The 21,970-nt window shown below is 29.4% G+C and overlaps 1 protein-coding gene across 7 annotated transcripts in view; it reads right to left on the reverse strand.

The window, feature by feature from the left end:
* Positions 1-10,457: 10,457 nt before the first annotated feature.
* The window catches only part of LOC147816808 (inositol 1,4,5-trisphosphate receptor-like), a 35,502-nt gene continuing 23,989 nt past the window's right edge, over positions 10,458-21,970 (reverse strand). For 5 of the 7 annotated variants that reach the window (XM_087158429.1, XM_087158416.1, XM_087158427.1 and 2 more), the window contains 4 exons: positions 20,231-20,388; positions 18,770-18,969; positions 16,988-17,083; positions 10,458-10,687 (listed from right to left, as the gene is read on the reverse strand). In XM_087158429.1, the coding sequence (XP_087014555.1) occupies positions 17,002-17,083; positions 18,770-18,969; positions 20,231-20,388 (440 nt within the window). In that variant the 3' untranslated portion in view covers positions 10,458-10,687; positions 16,988-17,001. Of the gene's footprint in view, positions 10,688-16,987; positions 17,084-18,769; positions 18,970-20,230; positions 20,411-21,970 lie in introns of all 7 variants that reach the window. The other 2 variants (XM_087158441.1, XM_087158442.1) reach the window with 2 other exon arrangements.

A 21,970-nucleotide genomic window follows, 5' to 3' on the forward strand; every position in this document is an offset into this window, starting at 1 on the left:
AACTGCACCACGATTCACATACCTGCTCCGCGTATATTTAGCTTTAAGCATCTCCTCACGGTTAATCAACAAATAATATTTTGGAACATTGTGGGCCCACTAATTAGTCTATAAACAATTCCTTCAATACAATTGTTTGTTACATTAGACTCAAATTTCAGGCCGAGTTTGAAATTTATAGGTTAATATTATAGCGAGTAACGGGGTGTGATGTGTGCGTGCCTCCTGATGCGACTTTTGTTTTTTTTCAGCCATTATTCGCTCTTTAACAAAGAAAAATAATTCTCTTCATATATAAAACTCTTCATTCTAAAAATATTGAGAAGGAAATTAAAAAAATAACATTAAATAAAATAAATAACTAAATAAAAAATAATCAAAATTTATCTGTTTATTAGCTATTATTCGCAATTTCATACTGGAAAAATAGTTATTTCTAAATACAGAACACTTAATTCACACTAAATTGTCGAAAAGTATATTAAAAAACATAATATAAAATAAATAAAAAAAATTTGAAGTCGACCCTTGCAGGGTATCGAACCCAGGACTTCCGTGACAACAAATCATCCTTGCGCACAGCGCTACCAACTGCACCACGATTCACATACCTGCTACACGTATATTTAGCTTAAAGCACCTCCTCCCGGATAATCAACAAAACTTATTTTGGAACATTGTGGGTCCACTAATTAGTCTATAAAAAATTCCTTCGGTTCAATTGTTTGTTACATTAGACTCTAATTTCAGGCCGAGTTTGAAATTTATAGGTTAATATTAAAGGGAGTAACGGGGTGTGACGTGTGCGTGCCTCCTGATACGACTTTTGTCCTTTTTTCAGCCATTATTCTCTCTTTAACAAAGAAAAATAATTATTTTCATATTTAAAACACTTTATTCACTTAAAAATATTGAGAAAGAAGTTAAAAAAATAACATTAAATAAAATAAATAAATAAATAAAAAATAATCAAAATTTATCTGCTTATTAGCTATTATTCGATATTTCATGAAGGAAAAATAGTTATTTCGATATACAGAACACTTCATTCACGCTAAATTGTCGAAAAGTAGATTAAAAAACATAATATAAATTAAATAAAAAAATTTTAAAGCCGACCCTTGCAGGGTATCGAACCCAGGCCTTCCCTGACTACAAATCATCCTTGCTCACAGCGCTACCTACTGCACCACGATTCACATACCTGCTCCGCGTATATTTAGCTTTAAGCACCTCCTCACGGTTAATCAACAAATAATATTTTGGAACATTGTGGGCCCACTAATTAGTCTATATACAGTTCCTTCAATACAATTGTTTGTTACATTACACTCAAATTTCAGGCCGAGTTTGAAATTTATAGGTTAATATTATAGCGAGTAACGGGGTGTGATGTTTGCGTGCCTCCTGATGCGACTTTTGTCTTTTTTTCAGCCATTATTCGCTCTTTAACAAAGAAAAATAATTCTTTTCATATATAAAACACTTTATTCTCTTAAAAATATTGAGAAGGAAGTTAAAAAAATAACATTAAATAAAATAATTAAATAAATAAAAAATAATCAAAATTTATCAGTTTATTAGCTATTATTCGATATTTCATGAAGGAAAAATAGTTATTTCTAAATACAGAACACTTCATTCACGCTAAATTGTCGAAAAGTAGATTAAAAAACATAATATAAAATAAATAAAAAAAATTTGAAGTCGACCCTTGCAGGGTATCGAACCCAGGACTTCCGGGACCACAAATCACCCTTGTGCACAGCGCTACCAACTGCACCACGATTCACATACCAGCTACACGTATATTTAGCTAAAAGCACCTATTCCATGTTAGTCAACAAAACATATTTTGGAACATTGTGGGACCACTAATTAGTCTATAAAAAATTCCTTTCGTACAATTGTTTGTTACATCAGACTCTAATTTCAGGCCGAGTTTGAAATTTATAATTTAATATTATAGGGAGTAACGGGGTGTGACGTATGCGTGCCTCCTGATACGACTTTTGTCCTTTTTTCAGCCATTATTCGCTCTTTAACAAAGAAAAATAATTCTTTTCATTTTTAAAACACTTTATTCACTTAAAAAAATTGAGAAAGAAGTTAAAAAAATAACATAATTAAAATAAATAAAAAATAATCAAAATTTATCTGTATATTAGTTATTATTCGCTATTTCTTAAACGAAAAATAGTTATTTCTATATACAGAACCTTCATTCACGCTAAATTGTCGAAAAGTATATTAAAAAACATAATATAAAATAAATAAAATTTAAAGTCGACCCTAGCAGGGTATCGAACCCAGGACTTCCGGGACTACAAATCATCCTTGCCCACAGCGCTACCAACTGCACCACGTTTCACATACCTGCTCCGCGTATATTTAGCTAAAAGCACCTATTCCATGTTAGTCAACAAAACATATTTTGGAACATTGTGGGACCACTAATTAGTCTATAAAAAATTCCTTTCGTACAATTGTTTGTTACATTAGACTCTAATTTCAGGCCGAGTTTGAAATTTATAGGTTAATATTAAAGGGAGTAACGGGGTGAGATGAGTGCGTGCCTCCTGATACGACTTTTGTCTTTTTTTCTGCCATTATTCGCTCTTTAACAAAGAAAAATAATTCTTTTCAAATATAAAACACTTTATTCTCTTTAAAATGTTGAGAAAGAAGTTAAAAAAATATCATTAAATAAAATAAACAAATAAAAAAAAATAATCAAATTTTATCAATTAGCTATTATTCGATATTTCATGAAGGAAAAATAGTTATTTCTATATACAGAACACTTTATTTACGCCAAATTGTCGAAAAGTATATTAAAAATCATATTATAAAATAAATAATAAAATTTAAAGTCGACCCTTGCAGGGTATCGAACCCAGGTCTTCCGGGACTACAAATCATCCTTGCCCACAGCGCTACCAACTGCACCACGATTCACATACCTGCTTCGCGTATATTTAGCTTTAAGCACCTTTTCACGGTTAATCAACAAATAATATTTTGGAACATTGTGGGCCCACTAATTAGTCTATATACAGTTCCTTCAATACAATTGTTTGTTACATTAGACTCAAATTTCAGGCCGAGTTTGAAATTTATAGGTTAATATTATAGCGAGTAACGGGGTGTGATGTGTGCGTGCCTCCTGATGCGACTTTAGTTTTTTTTCAGCCATTATTCGCTCTTTAACAAAGAAAAGTACATCTCTTCATATACAAAACTCTTTATTCTCTTAAAAATATTGAGAAGGAAATTAAAAAAATAACATTAAATAAAATAAATAACTAAATTAAAAATAATCAAAATTTATCTGTTTATTAGCTATTATTCGCAATTTCATACTGGAAAAATAGTTATTTCTAAATACAGTACACTTCATTCACACTAAATTGTCGAAAAGTATATTAAAAAACATAATATAAAATAAATAAAAAAAATTTGAAGTCGACCCTTGCAGGGTATCGAACCCAGGACTTCCGTGACTACAAATCATCCTTGCGCACAGCGCTACCAACTGCACCACGATTCACATACCTGCTACACGTATATTTAGCTTAAAGCACCTCCTCCCGGATAATCAACAAAACTTATTTTGGAACATTGTGGCTCCACTAATTAGTCTATAAAAAATTCCTTCGGTTCAATTGTTTGTTACATTAGACTCTAATTTCAGGCCGAGTTTGAAATTTATAGGTTAATATTAAAGGGAGTAACGGGGTGTGACGTGTGCGTGCCTCCTGATACGACTTTTGTCCTTTTTTCAGCCATTATTCTCTCTTTAACAAAGAAAAATAATTATTTTCATATTTAAAACACTTTATTCACTTAAAAATATTGAGAAAGAAGTTAAAAAAATAACATTAAATAAAATAAATAAATAAATAAAAAATAATCTAAATTTATCTTCTTATTAGCTATTATTCGATATTTCATGAAGGAAAAATAGTTATTTCGATATACAGAACACTTCATTCACGCTAAATTGTCGAAAAGTAGATTAAAAAACATAATATAAATTAAATAAAAAAAATTTAAAGGCGACCCTTGCAGGGTATCGAACCCAGGACTTCCGGGACTACAAATCATACTTGCTCACAGCGCTACCAACTGCACCACGATTCACATACCTGCTCCGCTTATATTTAGCTTTAAGCACCTCCTCACGGTTAATCAACAAATAATATTTTGGAACATTATGGGCCCACTAATTAGTCTATAAGCAATTCCTTCAATACAATTGTTTGTTACATTAGACTCAAATTTCAGGCCGAGTTTGAAATTTATAGGTTAATATTATAGCGAGTAACGGGGTGTGATGTTTGCGTGCCTCCTGATGCGACTTTTGTCTTTTTTTCAGCCATTATTCGCTCTTTAACAAAGAAAAATAATTCTTTTCATATATAAAACACTTTATTCTCTTAAAAATATTGAGAAGGAAGTTAAAAAAATAACATTAAATAAAATAATTAAATAAATAAAAAATAATCAAAATTTATCAGTTTATTAGCTATTATTCGATATTTCATGAAGGAAAAATAGTTATTTCTAAATACAGAACACTTCATTCACGCTAAATTGTCGAAAAGTAGATTAAAAAACATAATATAAAATAAATAAAAAAAATTTGAAGTCGACCCTTGCAGGGTATCGAACCCAGGACTTCCGGGACCACAAATCACCCTTGCGCACAGCGCTACCAACTGCACCACGATTCACATACCAGCTCCACGTATATTTAGCTTAAAGCATCTCCTCCCGGATAATCAACAAAACTTATCTTGGAACATTGTGGGTCCACTAATTAGTCTATAAAAAATTCCTTCGGTTCACTTGTTTGTTACATTAGACTCTAATTTCAGGCCGAGTTTGAAATTTATAATTTAATATTATAGGGAGTAACGGGGTGTGACGTATGCGTGCCTCCTGATACGACTTTTGTCCTTTTTTCAGCCATTATTCGCTCTTTAACAAAGAAAAATAATTCTTTTCATATATAAAACACTTTATTCTCTTAAAAATATTGAGAAAGAAGTTAAAAAAATAACATTAAATAAAATAATTAAATAAATAAAAAATAATCAAAATTTATCTGTATATTAGCTATTATTCGATATTTCATGAAGGAAAAATAGTTATTTCTATATACAGAACACTTCATTCACGCTAAATTGTCGAAAAGTAGATTAAAAAACATAATGTAAAATAAATAAAAAAAATTTAAAGGCGACCCTTGCAGGGTATCGAACCCTGGACTTCCGGGACCACAAATCACCCTTGCGCACAGCGCTACCAACTGCACCACGATTCACATACCAGCTACACGTATATTTAGCTAAAAGCACCTATTCCATGTTAGTCAACAAAACATATTTTGGAACATTGTGGGACCACTAATTAGTCTATAAAAAATTCCTTTCGTACAATTGTTTGTTACATTAGACTCTAATTTCAGGCCGAGTTTGAAATTTATAGGTTAATATTAAAGGGAGTAACGGGGTGAGATGAGTGCGTGCCTCCTGATACGACTTTTGTCTTTTTTTCTGCCATTATTCGCTCTTTAACAAAGAAAAATAATTCTTTTCAAATATAAAACACTTTATTCTCTTTAAAATGTTGAGAAAGAAGTTAAAAAAATATCATTAAATAAAATAAACAAATAAAAAAAAATAATCAAATTTTATCAATTAGCTATTATTCGATATTTCATGAAGGAAAAATAGTTATTTCTATATACAGAACACTTTATTTACGCCAAATTGTCGAAAAGTATATTAAAAATCATATTATAAAATAAATAATAAAATTTAAAGTCGACCCTTGCAGGGTATCGAACCCAGGTCTTCCGGGACTACAAATCATCCTTGCCCACAGCGCTACCAACTGCACCACGATTCACATACCTGCTTCGCGTATATTTAGCTTTAAGCACCTTCTCACGGTTAATCAACAAATAATATTTTGGAACATTGTGGGCCCACTAATTAGTCTATAAACAATTCCTTCAATACAATTGTTTGTTACATTAGACTCAAATTTCAGGCCGAGTTTGAAATTTATAGGTTAATATTATAGCGAGTAACGGGGTGTAATGTTTGCGTGCCTCCTGATACGACTTTTGTCTTTTTTTCATCCATTATTCGCTCTTTAACAAAGAAAAATAATTCTTTTCATATATAAAACACTTTATTCTCTTAAAAATATTGAGAAAGAAGTTAAAAAAATAACATTAAATAAAATAATTAAATAAATAAAAAATAATCAAAATTTATCAGTTTATTTATTCGATATTTCATGAAGGAAAAATAGTTATTTCTATATACAGAACACTTCATTCACGCTAAATTGTCGAAAAGTAGATAAAAAAACATAATATAAATTAAATAAAAAAAATTTAAAGGCGACCCTTGCAGGGTATCGAACCCAGGACTTCCGGGACTACAAATCATCCTTGCCCACAGCGCTACCAACTGCACCACGATTCACATACCAGCCGCGCGAATATTTAGCTTAATATACTTTTTGACAATTTAACGTGAATCAAGTGTTCTGTATATAGAAATAACTATTTTTCCTTTATGAAATAGCGAATAATAGCTAATAAACTGATAAATTTTGGATTGGATTCGAAGTCATTTTTCAATATTAACGCATGGCCCGATATCAGACCTTAATATTGACAAATAATATATTAATTGGACCTCGTGTTATATTACCGGGTAATAGTGTACCCTGCCAGATGAAATAATTATAAACCTCTTAGGGGGTACACAATGTGGCCCTGTAGTTTACTATTTACGTATATCTTAAATAGTGTGTTCTAAAGAGCTTTAAAACGAGGAAATTCGAAATTATTTTTCAATATTACCGCAAGGCCCAATATCAGACCTTAATATTGGTCCATAATATTTTAATTTGACCACGTATTTAATTGCCGGGTAGTATTGTACCCTACCAGAGGAAATAATTATAGACCTCATAGGGCAGGGGTGGCGAACCTTTTTGCACTAACGTGCCATTTTTTCCAAAAAATTGTTTAATGTGATCATAGACGTGCCATCAAATAATTTTGACTTCGTGATTATTGGGAAAGTAATAATACTGAATACTATCAACTCAAAACTCTTTATATACTATGGAAAAAAAGGCATTTTGCAATGTCTCAGTTATACGCATAATTCAACTTAAAGTAACATCAGTGTGACTTCTGTTGTTGCAAATCAGATGACAAATAACTTATATTAGATCGTATGTTAGTTTAAACAGGACTGTTAAATTGTTTTGCTAGTTATTTATTGTTAGTTTTTTTTGGCATTAATTGTTAATTTTTTTGTCAATAATTTTTTTTAAATTTTAATTTATATGTTAATATGCTTCATAGTAAACCTTGTGATGGGTGGCGTGCCCAAAATATTGTATCGCGTGTCATAAATGTCACGCGTGCCATTGGTTCGCCATCCCTGTCATAGGGGGTTCACACAGTGGCTCTTTAATTTCCTATGTATGTATAAATATAATAGTGTGTTGAATAGCGTTTAAATGAAGAAATTCGAAGTCACTATTCTGTATAAAAATATGGTCCTATATCTCCCTCTTATATTACCCTATAATATTCAAATTGGACCACGTATTATATTACCGGGTAATAGTGTACCCTACCAGAGGAAATCATTATAGACCTCATAGGGGGTACACAATGTGGCCCTGTAGTTTACTATGTACGCATATGTATTTGAAGCACGTTTTTTATCGTTTTCTTATATGAAGCATATTTAATAACATATAAAGTTTTTAAATTTTGACTCATCTTTTTTATGATACCTGGGCTCCAGCGGCCCAAATTTTAAAAAAAAGATACTCAGTGAAAATTCTGGGAACCCCTTTAAAGCTATTATTTTACTATTGGGGTAGCTGGAAAGTAATTTCGGTGTTTTAGAGTGAAATAAACTTTTTTTTTTCCTACACAAAAAATAAAATTAGTCAAATATCTTTCATTCTATTTGACTGACTTTTCTACTATTTCCATGATCCAAAGCTCATAGAACTTCAGGTCCTTATAAGCAAAACTTTTATTTTTATTTTACTAGAAATGTCATTACTGCGCAGAATGGTAATTTTATCACAATTTTATGTGATTTTTATTGATAAAATCTTTAAAATTTAAAAATTTTGTAAAATTCGTAAAAATGGTAATCAAGATATGATAAATGATGTAAATAAATAAATATTAAATGATAGTGGGAGATCGGGTCTACATGGGGGATGCGACAATACCTCCCAATCAAGCTACTATAATTTTGTACCGAGTTAACTCGGTTGGGTCTATATATTGCAAATATTTATTTATTATCCCGACAATACCCGGGCATAGCAGAATTTGTCAGTTTTTTTTCCCGTTTTTACTAGATTGGAATAAAAATCTGCTGTCATTGGAAGATTACAAAGGTTTGTTTATGACATTTGCTGTTGGATTGCGATACTGCACACGTGCTTTGTGCGCTTGTATATACGACGGTTACTAAATTTACGTAGGGTCTGCGTAGGGACCGAGGGTGTGCGGTATTGGTCCTCGTTAAACTGTGCTGCCGTAAAGTGCTCGACTTCGCGTGCAGGTCGTCGGGCTACCGAAGCGGAGGCGCCACCCCCTTTGCAGAGGATCAAAATTGTAATGGCATGTCTTCGGATCATCCTCCGGGATGTTTCCCAGACCGTCGCCAATAGCCCATTGTCATAAGAAGTCGCCAATAGCCCATTGTGCAGCTCTAGTGCGACGTAAATTAACAACAACAAATTTATGTAGGAAAAAAAAAGAGTAAAAAAAATAGCGTATCACTTCACTGTTGTTTGGAAAGTATCACTTTGTTTTGTCCCTTGTTTTAAAAACTATCATACGAAGACTAATATTTAACTTATTTCATTTTCTGAGATAACTCAGGATAGTACAGTGATGGTAAATTAAATGTCATCATGAAATGTGCCTCATTTCAGCAAATATTCCTCTATATAAAATGTATTTTTTAAAAAGAAATAATTTTTAAGCAATCTTAGTAAGAGCAATTGGAATTTAAGAAAAGAAGATAATTTTATAACCATCATGCTGTTAGTATTATATGATAATAAAGTTCCATCCCAGGAAAAACAAATACATAGGTCCAGCACCACAAAACTGCTGGTTGCCAGCAGCTAAAGCGACGGGTCTAAGTCACTTTCAACTGTACTTATGCTGGCCAGTAGTATTCAACACAGCATTCGTCGTCTAAGAAGCGCAGGATGAGGGATTGCCCGACATTTTCAAGCAGAGGGTAATCAATAATTGAGGGCCAGCAATTTATATGCACTCAGCAGCATCCTTTCAGTCTATTGAGACTTACTAGAAGTCACTGACCTAGTTACAGGGGTAATTAAAACCCTCAAATCCAATTATTTTTATTTAATACAATTCAGTTAGCTAAATAAATATCTAGCTATCTAATAACATGTTTGAATAAATTATTAATAAATGAACTAAGAAAATATTTTTAGGTAATTCTCTCATTTAAATTGCTTTTGTAAAGAAAAATATTTTTTACACAGCTCAACCCCTTAGTCCAGAAGATGTGCCCTGCATAATCTATGTTTAACTCCTTAAGGATCGGTTAATTTTCATGAAAACGATCATAAAAGTGCCTATTTTCTTGGCTTTTGTATTTATATTAGATTAGTGCTGCAACTAGTTTAAAATAAACTAATTACACTTACTCTACAATTACCTTAAAATTTTCCTGTTACTGCCACCAGGTGTGTAAAATGAGAAATAAAATGTTTTCCTTGCAAAAGAAATGAATTAGTTTTATTCTTATTGACGCGTTACTACTGAACACTCCAGCCCGTTAATATCACGCGAGCGAGAAATAGCGAGCAAAATCTCACCCCGTCATTTTCACGGGAGCGAGAAGGAAGGGGTTAAACTTATTAGTACATTTTTAAGCTAGGTAAACATACATAATAGTTTTTCCTTCACTGTGCTATTCTACTTAAAAGCAGAGTAATAAAACTGCTGTCCAGATTTATAGAAATTCTGTATCTCACAAGTAATTGTTCAAGTTTTAACTTGTAGTCAATATATGTATATAAATTACTAAACATAAAATAAATAGATAATAAAGTTAAAAATAGAGTTTTAAAATAAAAGCTGTGCGTTTTTAAGGAATCTAGTGATACTATTGTACCCTATACAGAAACTATATACAACCTACAGCCGATAATATTAAGAAGCTGTCTACAGATGACGATTTAGTGCAGTATTGATCATGAATTCATGTTTTACAGATTATATTTTGTCTTGCAGGAAATTTAGCAAAAAATAAGTGTATTGTACAAAAATGTACTAATATAATCACCTGATTATCTCATGTAATGAATTGAATGTACACTGAAAGTAGTTAAATACATAATCAACATTGTCTCTAGCATACATTTTATTATACAAAGATATATAAATACAAAGACATATCCATAAACAATACAAATATTACACAAATTTCTATTTATATTTAATTTTAAAAATAATAAAGACAACAGAGAAATAAATATTTTTGTCAACATAGAATCCCTTGGAATAGCATAGAAGAGTTCTGAAAAACTTCAATATAACAACTGCAACAAACAATGCTTGACATTTTTCAAAATCCTGAAAGAGAAGATATTAAAATAAAAATTATGCAAATCATATATTTTAAGCAACTTGAGTATTTTTGTACAAATATGCTTTTAAAACTAAAATTTCTATCTTGAAAAGTTTTTGTTTTCATTATTTCATTGATAAATTTTGACTCAACAACAAAATACAGATTGTAACACCATGCAAGTATACACCTGCCTTATAATTTAGAAAGATTTTGAACACAAAATTCCTTTTTGAAGGAAATTATTGACTCACGAACCCATTAAGATTGACACCTAGTACAGGAAAAGCTGACTGTTAAATGAAAAGTTATTCAGAGTGTTCACTTTTTTATTTTGTGCACACCTTTTCTCAGAAAATATTTAACTTTCAAAAACATACTGTTTTTTTTCCATTATTTATTTTATGGTGCTCAATTTTATTGCTTTTAATATTTAAAATAATTATGATACTCTAATGTAAATTATTGTTTCAAGGAAAGGCATAGAAGAAAAAGTACTTCTTATTACTTACATACATGAATTTATCAATTGTATTTCTTTTTCGGTTTATTTTTATGATTAAATTTGCTATTGGATTCCTTCGACAAAAAAAATGTCAAAATTTACAACATTTTTCATATTAAAACAATAATATGTAATGAAATTGAAACCAATTCAGTAATAAAAGAAAAAAGATTGCTCAAAATTTGCTAGTTAAAAAGGCAAATAATTTTCCAATACTGTAACTAATTTATATTTCAAAAAGTTTTTAAATTACTTTAATGGTGATGCTTTGAGAAATTCATAAGTTTTCCTTACATAAAAAACACAAGAGTTAGATAAGAATAATCACAGATTTGAGCAAGTCACGATTTCCGTAATGTCTCTGTATAACTGGTACAGATGTAAGACAAAAAATGAAATGTTTACATAAATATTAATAACATTGTTTACATCTCTGAAGAAATTTTTTTTACTTCATTTTTTTTTATTTATTTAGTTGCTTTTTTAACTAAAAATTTTTCTTAAATACTCCATTACTACGCCTACTACAGAGTTCTCCCTTGGAATAAAAAAGCGCAAGATGCTTCCTCACAGAAAAGGGTACATCGAGTTTTTAAAGGGCTCTTATTTAACACAATAAATATTTAACAAAATGTATACTATTATGTAGTAGCTGAATTTGATTCTCAACGACTGTAAAATTACCATCTTATACTAATTTACATGTGTATTTCAAAAAGTAGTTCTCACCCATTATCAAAATGAGAAAAATTTTTAGTTTACGAAAAAAAAAGATATGCTAAAAGAAAACCATTGTGCACACTTTAAAAAAAAATTAATTGTTAAACTAGAGATCTTTTTCTATAATTTAAACTAAAAATTATGAGAAAAATAAATATTTAAAGGTACATTTAAAAAAAATATATATTTATTATATTAAAAATATATATTTATCCCTTAATAAACTTATTGATACCAAAAAGAGAAACTTTGAAAAATTTAACCAGGTGAGAAAAATCCTAACAAAGTAAATATTTGTAATGGCATCAAAATCAAACCTATTAACACGAATAATTTTAAAAGTATGTAATTATCATATACACATTTAATTTTTTAAAAGGAATATTAACAGACAGTGTCATCAAAGGGCAGTGAGGAGGGGTGGCCCTTCTCGAGGAAGTACACTACATACTACATGCATTTTCATTTGATACAGAAAAATTAGTTGTCATTTTCTGTAGATTAGTATAGCAGGGGTTCCACATTAACCACTTTCAATATATGCTTTTCGAATTCTAGTAAAGAAAAACTTTGTTATAAGACGCACACATCAAGGGTCACAAAGGAAAAGAAACAATCTAATCTAATGAATAATTCAGAGGAAAACCAGACTGAAAATATTTAAACCTGTTTGATTGCCAGAGGACAGGAAAGTTAAAAAATAATCTTTGAAAACTTCAACATTTCAATGCGCAATTAAATTGGTTCTGTTGTTTTTCATCTTTTTTAACTCATAAGAAAATCGTGAAATTTCTATAACTTTTTTGCTTCTTTCACACTTAAATGTTAGTTTAGTGATTCTTATTGCATTTACATTTTAAACTTCAGTTTCAAGAAAGCTTTTTTTTTGAAAAAGTGTATTTTTGCCAAATAAAAAGATTTTCTACTATTTAAGAATAGATAAATAAGTGAAATGTAGGTGTTATTAACATTATTTTTAGTTACCATAAATTAAAAAACTTTTACGAGGCATTTTACTTGCTTGGAATAAAAAAAATTTCTTATTGCAAAGAATTGTTCTACCAAATAATGTCTTAGAAGGCATTCAATATTGTACAGGTTAGTTTCAAGATGCTTCAAATCAGTACTTTGTCATTTATTTTCCTCTCTTTAACCTATATATTTTTAAGCTATGTTAACAAGGTAGGTTTTTAAATATGATTGTGTTTGCACAATCAAAATCTTATTGTACTTAATAAAATTAAAAAAAGTATTTCATATACATTAATAAAATTTATAAATATAACACTTTTTTTCATTGAATAGGGGAGAGAACTATTAAAATGAAAATTAATAAACTAATAAATCATGTAGGGAATGGTTTCGACGCTTCAAGAATGGTGTGGTATAGTATGAGCTGCTACTACCTGGCGATTCCATTATAGGCGATCGGTATAGGCTACAATTGATTCGTTTGTGCCGTGCATTAAGAGAAAAACAGCCCGAATACGAGCAAAGACATGACAAAGTTATTCTTCTTAATGACAACGGTTGGCTTCATGTCGCAAATTTTTTTTTTGTAAACGCTCAAGTGGGATATTTTACCACACCCGGCGTATTCGCCAAACATTGCTCCTTCTGATTACTGGTTGCTCCGACGGACGCAGCACGATTTGGCAGGTCACCGGTTCACTTCTTTTGCAGAAATCGAAAGTTGCCTCTTAACTTGGATCGCCTCAAAAGAAGAGAAGAGATAGAATTCGAAAATTGCCTGAGAGGTGGGAAAAAGTAGTAGCCAATGATGGACAATACTTTGATTAATCTGTTCATTAATTTTGTTCTGAAATAAATGGATTTTTAACCACAAAAAAAGGACTGAATTAATATGTACTCCCAATACATAACTAATTATTTTATTGAGCAATAAATGCATACTAAAAACAAAACAGTACACCCAAATTCTAAGTCCTGTTGTCCCTTGGGTCCTTTCTGTTTTTCTCTTTCATTTGAAAAGAGAAATGAAATTTAAATTATTTTTTTAAAATGTGCAAACATTTCTACGTAATTGTAATGATCTGTATCTCTATTTTCAGGGTGGCCACTCAAATCAGATTTCAAATTTCCCTGATTTTCCCAGGTTTTCCAGATAAAAATCTTAAAATTTCCAGGTTTTTGTTTCTTTTTTCGTGTAAAGTGTAGGATGTGTACAAGAAAAGTGTCGGTATTATAAAATATTTTATTCAAAATATTATTTTTTTAACATATTATCTTGAAAAAAATAATTTATTTTGACAATTTTCAAGATTTTTTATTTAATTTTTAATGTTTTGGTACAAAATTTTGAATCAAAAATCATTAATGCAACAATTGTAGAGATTTGTTGACAAACATTGCGGTTAGCGATTGTAAAAATATGTGATTGGTTGGTTTGCTGAGAAAAAAATAATTCATAGATTTCTTTGTATGGGAGTAGAAAAGCTTTCAGAAAAAGGGTGCAATATAAAGTCTAATATTATTAAATTATAACCAACTAAATTTTGGAGAATTTCATAAAGTTAAAAATACAAAAACATTTTGTCAAAATAGAAAAAAAAAAATACCACCAAAGCATCGGAACAAACTTGAGCCATAAATGGATTCAGCCCAAGAACAGAATTTAAAAACAGAAGCTAATATCCTAATCCCTCTTTCCACCTCCACCAGAATCTTTCCTAAATTGAACAGTCCCATAGCGGTCAAAGATTTCTACATTCGTTTAGCAACCGCGGCAGAATTTTATGTGGCATTCTAGTTTAACAGAGCTGTAATGGAGCAAATTTTGATGCAAGCAAAGTATCGCTAAGTTGATAATATTTCAACTGTTTGGCGATACATTTCCGTTTACAAAAAAGTGGGTATAATGGATGAAATAATTTAAATTAAAAAAATTTGTAAATAATTTAAATTGGTGAAATTAAAAAAATGATCAAAGAAAAAATTTCCAGCTTTTCTTTAAAATTCCCTGATTTTTCCAGGTTTTTATCCAAATTTCCCTGATAATTCCAGGTGGGTGGCCACCCTGTCTGTATCTCTATTTTATTAATTTTTTAGCTCCTAATATTTATCCTTTTTTCAAAGTTCTTTTTTTCAAGGGAGGAATCATTTGAAAAGAATGACTGGAGGTAGTTATCTTAAAAATCTTTTACAATTTTTATACATTATTTCATAATAATTAACACAGATACATAAATAACAGAATACAAAAAAGGACAGTTTTCCTTGAAACTTAAATAAGTTCTTCTCTAATTCATTAGAATATTGTGGGCAATCACTGGAAAATAGTACTTGAAATAATTTGGAGATATGATTTCAAGCTTAATAGTTTGTAAATACTTAATAATCATTAAAGAAATTCCTGGCTTTTGCTAATAGAAATATTAAATAAACAATTTGGAATGTTTATATCAAAATAGACACATCTAATTAGTAGCGGGACTGAATCGAGAAGAAACTAAAACCGCAATGAGAATGAAATGGAGGAAACAAAATGTCACAAGACTTCAAACTACTAAAAAAAAAAAAAAAAAAAAATTAGTATTAAAAGATCAAATGCCTTATGATAATTAACCATTAAATGAAACTTTTATTGTTTTGAGGAAGCACTAATTAGTGTTAAGCATAGACTCACTCTTAGAGGCTTGAGGCTGACTCTAAATTTAAGCCGGTTTTATATGTGTTAAAGATTTTATATGTAAGATTAAGTTAAAATTTGTAAAGATATAAGACTAAGTAAAATATGTTTGAGATTAGTATATTGAGATCACTTATTTAAAAATTAGCAAGTAAATAAAAACTATGTCCAGGGATCTGTCCAGGCCGAATTTACAACCGTTTAGCGGTACCTTCACAAATTCAATTTTAGGAAAAACGGTAGTTTCACAAAATATTTTTTCTTAAAATTTCATTTTTGTATCCCTTAAGAAACGATAAATCCATATTTTTGTGCTGATTTTTAAATATAAATTTTAATTTTTCACAAATTATGTCTAAATTTTCACAAAATAGGTACCTCTCAGAAAAACCTAGACAGACCCCTGATGTCATTAGCCTGAGTATGGAAAATGTTTCCAGACAATGAGTCTCAGCTAGTTGTCAAGCCCAGCTGGGACTCATCTCCAATAAGGATGCATTAGCTTCTTATTATGAAATACTAGAATGTAAGCAGATCAAAAAATTATTAATAATTATTACAAATGAAATTATTTATTTTCTATTTAACAAAGATAATGCACATTATGATGAGTTCCGAACTTAATAAATTAGATAGAAGAAATAACTGACAAAAATATAACATTTGTAATCTTTGAAATCTCTGTGACTTATTAATTATCGTTAGAATAAATTTAGAAAGCTTCTCCTAATATAATTTGAAATAATTTAATCTTAAAATATTTTTCAATTGCTACAAGAATTATACTGACAGAAAAAGAAATTTATGTAATTTTCACAAGCTTCCCACAATTTTCTAGAGCTAGATACAAATTTAAATTTCTGCACTTGATAATTTATTAAAATATCACATTCCATTAAATTACAATAGAAGTATTTTGAATAATTTCAAAGAAGTTCTAATTAAAAAAAAGTACACATAAAATCAAACTCTTAAAAATAACTAAATACTAAAAATAAAAATAAAAAAACAGTTAAAATAAAAAATTTAAGCAGGTATGCTGGTAATAGTAGTAATACTCTTATTCACATAAATATCTCTTCTTCAATTTTTTTTTTTTTTTTTAAATGTAACAGAAGATAAGAAGCCATTAATAAAATGAAGAAATTGAAATTTTCAGCAGTTTACAAAATATTTAATTTATTTTGTTATCAAAGAAAAAAATCTGTAAAACTTAAATCTGTAAAAAATAAGTAAAAAATTAAATAAACAAAAAAATGAATACCTAGAAAACAAAGTAATTGGTAATTTGAATTAAAAAATTTAGTTAAGAAATGCTAAATAATATTGCCTTATTTTTAATCCTTTATTTATTAACTTGAATAATGTAAATAAATATTTAAGAAAAAATGTCCTCAGTAAATAGGAAATTTATTTAAAATATTACTTTACCAGTTGCTTTGGACTCATATTATGGAGAATTCGTTCAGCATTTTCACTGTCACCTCTGCCTTCCATTCTTGCCAGCAATAACTTCGATGCATTGTTCTGTGTAAAAGAATACACAATAGGTTACAAAAGTAGCTAACAATTTTTTTAAACCGAATTTAAATCCGTTAACTTAAATCTAAAACATTGCATATTGGTTTACTTAAAAAAATTTTTTTAATTAAAAAATGGAAAGGTTAACAACAAATTACGAAAACAGCTACAGTTTAGAACCAATTACAGGTTTTATTATTCTAATATTCCATAAGTTTATAAAGAAAAACATTTTTTGTTAGATTAGAAGAAATATACACAAACCTTCAGTTCAAGGACTAAATCCATTCGTTTTCCCCATACTGTAGTAGTAACTACCTGGCTACCACACTGTTTCCTAACCAACCAAGGAACTTAATTTAGAAACTATTAAGGACATTACATTAGGTTGGATTTCAATAAGAACAATCTTACACAGGGTTACCACTCAAATCTGGGAAAAAAATTCCCTGTACATATTATACACAATATATTAAGAGGAAACAACAATTACTGTGCTCTTGTGTGAGCTATATTGGGCTAACTATTTTTATTAGTTTTAATTGCTGGAAAAACAGTGAACATACTTAAATAATGCTTTAGCAAATGAAATAATTTAGTATAGCTGAAATATAAGTGTTAAATATCCCATAGATTACGCTTTGAGGAGTCACCATTTTTTAAAAGACAAAAATAAGAAACAAAATTCCCTGTATTTTCCCAGTTTGTAAAGAAAAAATCAAAATTCCCTGCATTTTCCTAGTTATTTTAAGTGATTTTTAAATTCCCTGTATTTTCCAGGCTTTTCCTGTGGAGTGGCAACCCTGTTTCAATCAGAGAATGATAAAATCATTTCTCTCCTTTCTTTTGGGATCCTGAACAACAATTATTCGAGTCCTTACAACATAGGATCTAAATAACAGTGAGAAGCATTTCAATTATCGATTTGAGAAACATTTGCTTTTAAACCACTTTAACCAATATTTTAAAAGCTGACATAGTTGTTCAACAGAAACTGGTCAGATTGTTCTAATACAGCCAACTGAAATTCAAATCTTGGCCCTGAGAAGTAGTACAATATTTACATTGCACCAGAGCTGCATAATGGGGGACAGTCTGGGAAACATCACTGAAGATGGTTCAGAAACATGCCATCACAAGTTTGATCCATCTGCCCACAAAGTTTAGCACATTATGGTAGAACAGTTTAATAAGGTCACTTCTCAGGCTGATCAAAGTGGTTACCCACTTGCTCAGTGAAGCTTGACTTTGGTGATGTACAGGAAGTCTTACGGTCAGTTGACTGTGGGATGGCTCTGAGAAGTACATTAACCAATAATTTCAAAAGTAATATTATTCTCACTTAAATTGGTTCAAAATAATTTTTCTTAAACTTAAAGTATTTAATATCAATAAATGGTATATGAACTGATGGAATACTTAAAAGCACAGTCACTCCTTAATACAAATAGAAAATTGCTATCAAGGATATTTTCTTTACAAAATTAATTTAATTTATTCATTTTAAAACTAATTACACTGGATTGAAAACTTTAAAAGAAAAGAGTTAGTTCAGTATTAGAAAAATAAAATTTTCTAATACTGATTTTTGGAGAGGACCAATTTTTACCACACGAGTACACTAAAACAAAAGCAAATACAATGTGTAAAAATAAACAATAAATGTAAAGAAAATAAATCAAAACTATTTACTTGATTTTCATGGCATGGTCCTGGCAATATTCAGTAAGTGTTTCTAAAGTTTGGTTAACTAAAGCAACATTGTGTTCATTAATATATAAACCTAATAATCCAAGGTCTCCTGTAGTACTTCCACATATACAATCAAGGAACATAAGAGTTTCAGATACAACATTGTAACTATTTTTATCAGTTTGGTTTCTCAAGAAATTCTAAAAATAAAAGAAATTAAAGATCTTTAACAAAAGCAGATGGATATTAAATATTGTATTCAATTTTTCAAGTTTTGATTTTAAAAAAAGGAACAGATAAAAACTAAATAGTCATAAGTTATGTAATTAAACATTTAATTAAAAAAATTTAAATAACATTTTAAAAAAAAAACAATTAAAATAGTGCATAGTTGTCCAAAATAATGTTTTAAATAAAAAATTTTTAGGGGGTAGTTTTTATTTGCAAGATGCAAACAAAAATATTTAAAAAAATATTCATAACTATGCAATGTTTAGCCACTCTTTAAAATTATGATAATAATTAAGGATGTCGATTATAATTTGGAAAAAAAGAGAGAAAACTAATCGGTTTGCACAACACATACATTTTCTTTCTTAGACTTAATTTAATTTATTATATGTTTCTAATTGTTAACAGTCTTAATGAAAATATCGAAATAAATAATAGTAAATAATATCAAAATTAAATTATTAGACCTAGTTATCATTGTGAATCCACACAACTTAACAGAATTAAAAAAAATATATGGTTAAATGTGATGAAAAAAAGTTTGCTTTACATTCAGAAAAATGAAAGATGCTTTAAAACTTACAAAATACAAGAGGTTTCATAATTAGAACACTAGCATGCCATAATAAAGACAATTTTCGATACAAGACTTTGGTTATAATCTCCACAAAATAAATTGTACTATATTTTCAGTTATGTCAATGGCCACAGTTATACCAATTGTGGGTATTGTATACAAATAACCAACACAAGGGTTCAACATAACTAAATGATGACTATGAAAGATGCAAGGAAATCTTTTTAAAAAGTCACAATGCATATAATTATTTGAAGTCTATCACAATATAGTGAGTTGTTTCAGATAAAGAGTGAATAAAAATGCAGTTCTTTACAATATATATTTGAAGATAAATAAGCACACCGCAACCTGTAAATTTAAAATAAGTCAAATATTTAAGATAATTGATTTACTACTTCAACAGCCTTTTTGGATAAAACAAACTTTCTCAATTTCACTTTGAAATTTAACTATAATTACTAAATAAACAAAACTAAACACCACTCAATCTATAGCTACGAAGCTACATCCAAATTTAATGAGCTAAACTTATGTCTCCCGTAAAACATATTAATACTAAATAAGGAGCTAAGGAATATTTTTACTTTGAATTTTTATTTAATTTATCCTTTTTTTCATTAATAATCTGTGCTATGAAAATATGCACTTACTTGCAAATCATAATTATGGTTTTCACACAAGAGTTGTAAGAATCTTAAAATAGGCTGCTTCAGAACTACTTCTTGGGGAAGTTTGTTTTCTTCGGCATCTTTTGCTTTTTCAGCCTTTTCGGCTAAAATTTCTTCAAGAGCAATGTGGGTATGAGCCCCTAAAAAGAGTTTGATACAAAACTATTAGGAAAAGGAAAAATATCAAAATTTTGTGAAATAAATGTCTTATAACATATTGAATAAATATAACGGAAATATTAAATGAAACTATTTTAATCTTATATTCTATACTCAGACATTTTAACTTAATTATTATCGATTTGAAACAATAAATATTATTGACTGCATTCATTGATTAATGTGCTTTAATCTCCAGTATTGTTTTTTTAAAACTCTTAATGCTGCAATTCAAAACTAAACTAAACTCAGTGACACAACAGCCCATAAAGGGCCAAGGCCTACTGTGCCCATCTCAGTTTTCTTAACCTTGGGCTCAGGGGTGCAGAAGCAAGATGTTGCGGCTAGGTGGTCAGTCGAATGCGAACCCCCCAGTGTTTAGCCCCCAAGCATGCTTGGTACTCATTTATCGACCCACTGAAAGGATGAGTCAACCTTGCCCGGCCCGAGGATCGAACCCAGAACCTGTGGCATGGGAGCGCGAAGCTTAACAGAAATTAAGGGATTGTCGTGATGATGACTATTGTTGAAAAGACAAAATACAACACAATATGATGAAGTAAAAATAACTAATTAGAAAAATATTTACCAGGGTATCTGTTACATTTAATAAATTTCAAATTCATGACTTAACGAAGTTACTATTTTCTCTGACAAAAACACAACAATAAATTTAAAACAGCATTATAAAAACATTTATTGAAATGGTAATACCTACTATTTCAATGTCAAACCAAAGTTATTATACTCTGCCTCTTCATATTTATAGATTTTAAATTTAAAAAACAGTGTAAAGAAAGAGTTAAAGCCATAAAATAGCTGAAAAAATACAAAAGTGAATAATTTTTTTCTTCGGCAGAATTACATTCGAAAGATACTTTTCTTGTTCATCGGAAAATAAAAGAATACTCCTGAATTTTTTGTTTACATTTTGGAATAAAAAAATTTACCAATTACTGGCTTGCCTTCAGGTAAAATTTTAAATTGATAAAATAAAAATAATAACAAAAATTCTGAAATCACAGAAGTTTCAAAGATAATTCGCTCCAGAAATGATGTTTTTCCTTTAATTTTTTGAAAGAATACCATAATTTTTATAGAACACGATAAAAACATTTTATATTTTAATCAAATATGGGAGTGGTGAGTGGGAATTTTGTTACAAATTCAGATATTCGGAACACTATGAAATTGGGGGGGGGGTAAATTCCACTTAAAAAATTTAATCGGCAACCTAAATCCATGACGTTTCATGATTTTTTTTAAAAAAAATTAGTTAAAACCATGACAAATTTTGCTCAATACCAAAATTCATGAATTTCCATGACTTTCCAGGTGCGCAGATACCCTGTATTTAAAAAAAACCTGGCAGATTCCTTATTTATATCAAATAAAAATATTACAGATGTAATTATGCTTTTATAGAAACTAATAAAAAAATAGCATCAGCAGAAATGCAGAAGGGAATTATCAAAGCAAAAAAAAAAATATATATACATTTAAGAATATTACAATAATATAACAAATAAATATACCAAAACAAAAGTTTTGTCTCAGAAATTT

Source organism: Parasteatoda tepidariorum, chromosome 1 (genome assembly GCF_982258835.1).
Source record: "Parasteatoda tepidariorum strain Cologne lab strain chromosome 1, Ptep-v5.0, whole genome shotgun sequence".
NCBI lineage: Eukaryota > Metazoa > Arthropoda > Arachnida > Araneae > Theridiidae > Parasteatoda > Parasteatoda tepidariorum.